Source organism: Contarinia nasturtii, unplaced genomic scaffold (assembly GCF_009176525.2).
Source record: "Contarinia nasturtii isolate CC-2019 unplaced genomic scaffold, AAFC_CNas_1.1 Cnas_scaffold_928, whole genome shotgun sequence".
Taxonomy (NCBI): domain Eukaryota; kingdom Metazoa; phylum Arthropoda; class Insecta; order Diptera; family Cecidomyiidae; genus Contarinia; species Contarinia nasturtii.
In genome coordinates, this window is record NW_022198275.1 from 460,264 (window position 1) to 469,930 (window position 9,667).

Genomic DNA, 9,667 nt, shown 5'->3' on the forward strand with positions numbered 1-9,667 from the left:
CAATTTATATATTTTTTGTATTTTTTCAAAAATTCTTTAATTTGTGATTTTTTTTTATAAACACATAAAAAATGTGGTAAATGATGCGAAAACAAAATGTTTGTTCATCATTTTAAACAAATGAAAGAATTTTGAAAGTATTCTTTCGTTCATGGAAAAAAATTTGAAGCGCCAGAATAAATGCGAAAAAAACATGTTTGCGCGATAAGTTATTAAGACTCATTTCTCAATAATGAAAAAACAACACGTTTTATGATTTTTAAAAATAGCTAGAAAACTCTCTTTGTCGAAAACGAAGCTTCAGGAATACAGCCCAGGGCAAGTAAAATGAACGAAAAGTTGACTATACGCCACCTGGAGCCATATTTTGTCCACAAAATCTCATAACAATATTAAAACATAGGCTCCCTATGCATGCCTGACGAATACTACGATTTATTTTGCAAAATTTCTATCACCCTATGCTATGCTATGAATATGTACTCTTTGAACTTATTTCTATTGAATCAACAATGATAAGCTTAAGCTAAGTCATCATGACATACATGTGGCTATTATTCAGACTCATATCAAATGATCGGTTCTCCATAGAGAATTTTTTTCCTCATAATTAGTATAATATTTAATTTTTGATCGAAAATTACTTACAAATTTGATTCAATTCAACAAATGGGAGTTTTAAATATTTAAATCAAGTGGAGCAGAATCTCATAAAAATAAATTAGTCAAAACATCGAGAGGTTCGTAAGAAAAATTTGCACAAAACCTCGTTTGTATATATTTATTCAAGTGTTGATTTTGTATTCGCTTCGATCGAGGAATTTACATAGCAAACACACACGTTAAAGAACTCTGGCCAGCCATAATATAATGTGCGTGATTGTATAAAACGATGATATATGTATTACAATAAAAAAAATTCGTTGAAAATGAAACGAATGATAACAACAAACGACAACGACGACGACGACGACGAATAAATGCCAAGTTGAAACAACAAAAATAACAGCAGAAACAACAACAAAACTGCTTACACAGTCATAACGAATGGCTCGGACTTGAGTAGCATTTTATAATTATAAAATTGTGTGGATTTTTTTTAAATGGGCCGAACCAATGATATTCATTGCCACTTCAGTTCATTTGATTTGAGTGTATGAAAAAGAACGGCCACTATCGATGGTGACTGCGTATTGTGAATAAAGCGCATCAAAATCTGTCGAAAACGAATTCAAAAACAATTTCCAAACAATCGACACTTCAATTGTATCAAACGAATTTACGTCGACTGATTTATTTTAAGGCTGAGATTTCGACATTCTGTTTACTCGATTTAAAAAATTTTAAGTGTGAACGAACGTGAATGAATTTGACATTAAATTATCTGAATTAAAACTGTGATTTTTTTTCTCTCCAGTAAATGCATAGTGTGCCTATTGTTATCGTTTCATGTAAATTCGGCGTGACATCAATATCCAAATCAAAGCAGATTGAAATCGTAGGTGGTGTAAAGCAAACAAACAAAAAAGAGAAGAAAAAAAGTCAAATTGTTGAAAGGTGAAAATAGTCAAACAGAGAGAGTCAAACACTTATCGATAAAAGTCATCTTCAGTGCTAAGCAGTATACGATGTAATATATACACACATCACACATATATTATGTCGTTTGTGTTTGAATTCGTAAGAAATTTTAAGTGTTGCTATCACAAGCAATACACTGAAGATCCATACGGTGTCGAAAACGGATTCGATTGACAACAAATGTCTTGCGCATTCCGCCTTCGAAACAACGCGCCTTTTAAAATCGCTAAATATATTGATAAACTGTGTGTATATAAATTTTAATCCATAAGTGAATGTAATAACAAAGCGCAATTCAATTCAAGCAGATAGTTTAAATCAACATATCGTCGTGTTCACTCTGTACGGTTTTTCGTGCTCGTGTCTCTCGTATACCGTGTCTGAATTGAATGAAGTTTTAAAATTCTAAGCGAGCGGGAGAGGGAAAAAATCATCTCTGGTGCCGGTTTTCTGCACGCAAGTTTGGATTACTGCGTACATGGAGACAAAGCCAAAAAAAAAAAACACTAAACATTTGAATCATTTGATTAGTGACACAGACTTAACTAAGTGTGCTTGATAGTTTCGTATCGTGTAAAATAGAAATATTCCAATAAATTGAACAACATGGAAGTATATACATCGGACAGCAGCGATAGTGATTCGCACGAACAGAAAACGCTCGATTATGGTCGATTAGGATTGACATCTGAATGTTTAGAAGAAAACCTAAGCCATTTGCATAAAATCAGTAAATTAACCGACATCGAAACGGTCTTACTCAATCACAATATGATTACAACATTGCCATCGCAAACATTGAGTCATTTCAATAATTTGCATGTGCTGGATCTCAGTTCGAATGGTTTGACACAATTGCCAGCGAATTTGCTTCAAATATGCCCGTTGTTGACAAAACTCATTTTGAAAAATAATTTGCTGACAAATAGTTCATTGCCGAAATGCTTTAAATCTTCAATCAAACAGAGCGGTCTCAGAGAGTTGAATTTAAGCGGCAATCTACTCACACATTTTCCAGATGCAGTACTCGAACTCAACAACTTGAAATATTTGTATTTGGGCGCAAACAAAATCACCAGCATTTCAAAAGAGATTTGGCGATTGCAAAGGTAGATTAAAGTGCACTTGTGCGCTTCGTGTTTTCGATTTTTTTTTTCAACTTCTTGGTTTATTTATTATTAAAATCATTGACTGTTTGATTGTCATATGATTTGAACCGTATCGTTGCATGTATACTTTGTTGCCCGTTATAAACGAGCAAATGATATATTTTAGCGGAATAGCAAGACCGCTTTTTTTATTGCCTCGTAACAGATGTAACTTGTTCTTATTTTTTGTTGACTTGTTTACGTAGTTTTACGTAGTGCCACAGATTGATCAGATTAGCAAAAAATATATATATTTTTTATTATTATTTTCCAGCAGGTTATAATTTTTTTTATCTCTTTTGCCATTCTTAAATTTTCCTTTTTTCTTCCAATTTAATTTCCGTTATTGTGTGTAGTTTAAACGTATTATCTCTGGGTGGAAATCTTATTGCGGACGTACCCGACACCGTAGGAAATCTTCAACAATTGCAGGCACTGACTTTATGTGATAATTTAATTGAAATACTGCCGGCCAATATAGCACGTCTTACCAATTTGAAATCATTGCTTTTGCATAAAAATCGGCTTCGTCATTTACCGCGTGACATTATAACATTGAAAAATCTAGTCGAAGTGAGTGAATTTTAATTGAAAACGGTTTAAAATTGATAGTAAAATGAAATTCTCTCAATTATTTGATTTTGGTGCAGCTTTCGTTGCGAGAAAATCCATTGGTTGTACGATTCGTTCAGGAAATATCATTGCATCCACCAAGCTTGCTTGAGCTGTCGGCACGAGTAATTCGTACAGCAAGCGTTCCGTTTGAACCACACGAATTACCGAAATCAATGACCGACTATTTGAATACCGCGCACTGCTGCGTAAATCCAAAGTGCAAAGGTATATTTTTTCATCTATTTTTAATATTGGAATTCGATCTCGATATAAATCATGTGCTTTATTTTTAGGTGTTTTCTTTGATAATCGCATCGAGCACATTAAATTTGTTGATTTCTGTGGAAAATATCGCATTCCACTGCTACAATATTTGTGCTCATCAAAGTAAGTATATTTCGATGCATAGCTTTTTTTTGGAAAAATTTAGTTAGTCCTATAAAAAAACAACCAAAATATTCTTCTTGGATCTTTCATTTTCTGCGCAATTTTTAGATGTATTGAAGGAGTGAATCGCAATACCGAGCCACAACCAAGCTCCAGTTCAAGCGCTAGTGGTATCATGATGAGAAAAGTTTTATTGGGTTAAAATTGGAATATAAAAGGATAACCGGCTATATATACGCTATCGATATCAAAGAGCAATAAAATTAAGGCAATCAACTAACAATGATTTTTTTGTTTTGAAAAAAAAAAAAAAACATATTGAACCATATAAAATTATATTATACAATTGACAGAGATTATTAAAAAGTGATTTATTGGAGTATAAGATGTGGATTCGTGACGAAACATATTTTTTTTATTTCATTTTTTATTTTTATTGTTTATTATTACATTTCCTCTAGCATTTCCTTGAAGAATAATTATTTCAAACATTAATTTGGTTGAAAATAATTTAAAATGCGTATTGTGCAAAGTCGAGCCGAGCCAACTTCACATTGAATCGTCTACATTTGACATATGACATATGCTTATAGAACGTGTTCATCTTCATGTCTGATTGACATTTCGCACTAAAAGTGTCATTATCAAAGCTAAATGCATACCAAACGAAAAATATTGCGTTTGTAGCGGAAAAAGGATAAAAACAATTTAAAACATTTCTCGCGTATAGTTTCTGTATGCAAATCATTGCCTAAAGAAATAAATCACATTTTTTGCGACATTACATTTTGAACGTATTTTTCCTGGAATTGAGGCAAACACAAAATACAATAAGAAAGATTTTGCTTATGTCAGGCATATTTTCATCGGTGTACTTTTCATTTGCGATACAATCTAAGTAAACGTTGTGAAATTTTGTTTGTCGGATAAACGTTTTTAGGTTACATTTTTTAACGAATTGTTTTTTTTTTGCGACATTGACTGGAGGCATTTGATATAGTTTTAAGGGCTTGTGTTTTTTTTTAACTTTCGGGTAGTAGATACGTAAGTACATTGTAAATGCACAAAAAATGCCGAATCCAAACCAAGAAGCCGAAGAGCAAGTTGACTTGCCTGACGATTTTTTCGCGGATCTCGCCGACGAACATTTTATTGATAAGGTAATAGAAAAGGGCGTGGTAGATGAAAGTGATGACGATTTGATGTCCTATGTAAACGAAATCAATCGGCTACAAAATGATATTAAAATACGAAAACAAAAAATAAAAGAAACCGAAGCCAATTTGAAAGCACGTGATGGTCGTCGCTCATCAAGATCACGTAGTCGTTCAAATTCACGGTCCCGCCGGCGCCATCGAATTAAAGGAGAGGGAAGCAAACGAAGACGATCACGTAGCTCCGATCGAAAAGATCGACGAAGATCGAGAAGTTCCGAACGTAGTCCACCAAGTACGTCAAAACAAGGCCGATTTGATGAATACATAAGGGAGAAACGGTATCCATTGTCACCGATACGCGGAAGACAAGTTCGTCGAAGTCGTAGCAAATCACCAATGCGTCCTCATACCAAACGTTCATCATCTACCCATCGAAATTTATCATTTTTAGATGAATTGGCACAAACGTTTGCAAAAAAAGGACAAGCATTTCCAGAACGAGATGCACTTTTAATGGGAGGCCATGGTCATATGAACAATGCGATCGGCATGGATCAACCGATGCCAATGGATTTTGGAAATGTCGCACCATTTGATCAACAATCAATGATTCCCATGAATTTTCCACAACAACAACCAATGGGTTTTGGACAATCACAAAATATGTTTTATGGCATCAATCCGATGAGCATCATGGCTGGTAACGCAATTCTCCCGCAACCGACACCCGTGAGTTTGATTCTCAGATTGATATAAAATCATAATTGACTGACATATTAAATTTTTCATTTAATTTTCAGTTTCCGGCACCTATACAACTCCCTGAAGTGACGCCCAATCCACTATTACAACAACAAGCCGACGACATGTCGGCGATTACGTCGAACAATCAAAAAGGTATGTGATGTTCGTTCGACTTGTAATTTGTGAAATTTACATGGTTTTTCATAAGCTCAAAATAGGGTTCATAGGGAAAAGGGAAGACAATTTGAATATTTAGATGGATTGAAAAATGAGTTTATGAAAATCGAATCTTTGTATTTAATAAAAAAAAAGACAAAACAATTAATCAATTGACCGAATTTTTGGAATCAAACGATAAATATAACGTATGTTTTCAGCATTAATTGATCGTTGTGAACAAGCAATCAAACTAATTCGAGCAAAGGATAATAAAGTGCCGGTGATGAAGTTTCAATACAATCGTACATCGATGGTTATGTCAAATGATGTGGCCGGCAAAACGGTTAGCAGTTCACCACTTCAAACACATTCCGCTTTAAATGTAACATTCAAAATGAATGCAAAATCAACGAACTTACCATTGACAAATAACGGTTTGAAAATGTTACCAAAACGCGTTAAAGATGTTGCACAATCGCTTGGAATCAATAGCAGTTTTTTATTTGAAAAAATGCGAACAAAAGAACTGAACGCACAAATCACCGAACAAATTTACCGAAATGCCGAATTGGATGCGGAGCCGCCCAAAACTGGTGAAATTTTAATCCAAACAAATACCATACCGCATCCAATAATTGAAACTGCCGAAATTGGCATACAAACAACCAAATATGAATGTACTCAATGCACTGAACGAAAAAAACGTACAATGGTTAATGCGAATTCGCAGACATTCTTTCGTGGTATTTCGATTGGCGTTCAAACAAACGAAAAAGATTATCGGGAGCCAATCGTTGAAATATTAAGCCGAATGACGGCCGCACAACTGGTGGCCATCAAAGATTTTGCAAATATTTTCGATGAGCCCCGTCCACGCAACACAGATGAAATGTATAAAATGCGTGAACGATTAATGGATATTTATAGTTTGTCGCAACGTGATGCCGATATTGTAAATGCTGTGGAGGACAATCGTATCGATGATTCGCCATCATTTATGGAACAATCTTACAGAGGCAGGGCCGATAAGTATGATGGCGAAGGATCGTCAAGGGATTTTAGCCGCCGTTCAAATAGTCCACGTTTCAATGGAAGTAATATGAGCGGTAGAAGTTTTGAAAATGATCGCAGTGCAATTGATGACAGGCAACGCTTTATGATGACCGACGATCGATTTCGTGGAATAGATGGCCGTGGAACAGACAGCCCATATCACCAACGAATGCGCAGCCAAGACAATGATGAAGACATGCAGCGGAAGAGATATCTCGAGATGGAACGTCAAAGAGAACTTGAACTGGAAATAAGCCAACGTCGCTATGAAGAACAACGCCGGATGGAACAAGAACGTTTAATTACAATGCAGCCCAGTTTTCAACAACGAAACATGCCAGCAGACGATGACCTGATGTTTAGAGACCAAGATGACCGAGATGTGCAGCAACGTCCAAACATATTCAACAGCAACAGCGGTAATTTTGGCAACCGAGCTGGGGTCGGTACTATGAATAAGCGGGGACGTGGTGCATTCCGTGATAATTTCCGAGGACGCGGAGGAGGACGCCGCTGAATCACAATCGATTTTCTTATTTCTTTACAACCAATCAAATGCTGCAACGATTATGGAGCGATGAATTAATATATACCATTGTTGGAATATTCCTCTTACAAAGTAGATTTACCGCCATATTAATAAGTAAAAGAACATTAAGGTTGAAGTCATGACATTTCATTTGGTACAATCAACAATTTATTTTCAGAAATGTTTCTTTTGCCTTATTTCCGAAAACAAAACTGTTGTAACAAAAGAACACATTTTACTGTTTATCCGAATGTATCGAAACATGACAATATCGTTATGATATAAAACAAATATTTTTGATTCTTTCTCGATGATATGAAATTTGTCTGAAAGAAGCAAAAAAACGCATTTAATAACACATTTGGTCAGAAAATGTTTTTTTCTTTAAAATCTTGAACCAATTGTAATTTTCTTTTCATCAAAGCATACTTAAAATAAAGAATACATTTCATAAAAACAGAAGAAACCTTTGGGTTTTTAATAATCAGTGGAACCATATCGAAGCTAGGAAAATTGAAATGAATTTGATATGGTGACTTTGATTATACGACTTTTTTATTTTGAAAAAAGAAAAACACTTTTATTGCTTTGAGCCTTTCTCTTCTGCATCATGGTCAATTGATGTTCTTACCGAAAAATGTGCTCAAAGCGTATATTTTCGATGATTTAAAAAAAAAAACTGTAATAAATTTCACACAAATTCCAAATGTATTTTAACTAAATAATTTTTTATTAAAATAATTTCTGAAAAATTATTTTCGTGTTTTTCTCTCCCAATTTTTTTTCATATTTTTCCGTTTATGTCTTTGGAATTGAACGTGACTTTTAATGATCCATTAAAAAAAAATATATATAGTTTTAAATCAATAATAAATCGGCGTGAAATACCGATGAAATGAGCATTTGACAAAAATAACATTTTTCCAAGGTAATTTCTAGAAGAATGCAACTATCATAAAATTGTCTGTCATAGAAACGTTTTTATTTCTCTATCTCTCGCACAAAATTGCCTTCAATACACATTTTTTATGGTCGAATAGTCATGGTAAGTAGTCGCTATAGTCGCAATTGTCTTATTTATGTTAATTCTTGCCCCTTTTCGTTTCGTTTGCAAAACTATTAAAAAAAATACTGGAGAATGTACACAGTGCACTGTGATTCAAATGAGAAGAGCTAGCGACACTTTATTGTAATGCGGCAGGTGTTCGAGACATGTTTGAGTTTATTCAACTTGTGAAATTGATGCCGTTGTGTGGTCGTTGTCAGCTATAACATATATGATACAGTGAACATATATGATATGTTCACTGTATCTGCATGGCCATAAAAAATTTCGAATATACGTGCGCATATCATCGTACATTATAAATAAACAGTGTGTTATTCGGGTGCTCCTCTCCATTTTTAGAATATTATTGCTTGTTGTCCACATATATTCTACACACATACGAGCACACATACATTTCTTTTTAGTGTGTGTTTGCGTCAAAAGAGATTCGATAAAATTTCATGCACAACACATGCATACGTCTGGTTGGCAACATATCTACCGCTTTATATTGGCTGAAGCGAATTGTGTCTCAACAGTGTCGGTGGTTAAGTGTGTATTGGTTGGCGTCGGTAGTGGCAAACGTGTGCATGTATTTGTTTGCACTGGAATAATAACAATAACAATCGAATCGGTTCAACATATATTTATCATGAGCAGAAACACACAAATGTGCTGAACTGTGTATAGTATTGCCCGATGACGACCAATTTCCAAAAATTATTGCTTAGAATTTATTTTTCAATATTTTTTTTTACTTTATTTAAACGAATATGATTCTAAATAATTGGATTAAAATAGAAAATTATTCTTAATTGAATTTAAAAATGTGATAGAAACCAAGATCATTTGAATTTTTCATATCATAATTTATAAATTCGAAATTAAAAAGTAAAAATTCGGTATTTTATTTAGATTTTTGATGCGAAAACATATTTGATGTCGAAAAAGATTGATCAAACTCAAATAAAATTATCAAATTTATGTGAAAATCTTATGTTTTTGCAGCATGTTATTTTTTTTGCAAATCGAATGACGTACAATGAATAGCAATGTTTTTGAATTGCTTCTGTGAAAGCGGGAAAAAAACTCATAACGCATGTACAGGCACAGACAGTGGCCGATGAAAGCAGCGTTGGAAATCAAAACCAAACAGCTTTTGTAAGCAGCATTTCTCGCAACCGTTCGTATCGAACCGATGAACCGCTCCAAAGAAATCAACAAAACGTTCACACAAACACGGCAC

At 34.1% G+C, this 9,667-nt stretch overlaps 2 protein-coding genes across 2 annotated transcripts; both read left to right on the forward strand.

Moving 5' to 3' along the window:
* The first annotated feature begins 1,006 nt into the window (after window positions 1–1,006).
* On the forward strand, window positions 1,007–4,011 carry LOC116343024 (leucine-rich repeat-containing protein 58). Its single transcript, XM_031770892.1, has 5 exons — window positions 1,007–2,690; window positions 3,086–3,302; window positions 3,380–3,569; window positions 3,638–3,731; window positions 3,840–4,011. The coding sequence occupies exons 1-5, from the start codon at window positions 2,188–2,190 to the stop codon at window positions 3,931–3,933; spliced, it is 1,098 nt and encodes a 365-aa protein (XP_031626752.1). The 5' UTR covers window positions 1,007–2,187; the 3' UTR covers window positions 3,934–4,011.
* Window positions 4,012–4,359: 348 nt separating this feature from the next.
* On the forward strand, window positions 4,360–8,035 carry LOC116343044. Its single transcript, XM_031770925.1, has 3 exons — window positions 4,360–5,617; window positions 5,689–5,785; window positions 6,010–8,035. Exons 1-3 carry the CDS (start codon window positions 4,802–4,804, stop codon window positions 7,359–7,361), a joined length of 2,265 nt encoding a protein of 754 aa, XP_031626785.1. The 5' UTR covers window positions 4,360–4,801; the 3' UTR covers window positions 7,362–8,035.
* Window positions 8,036–9,667: the final 1,632 nt, after the last annotated feature.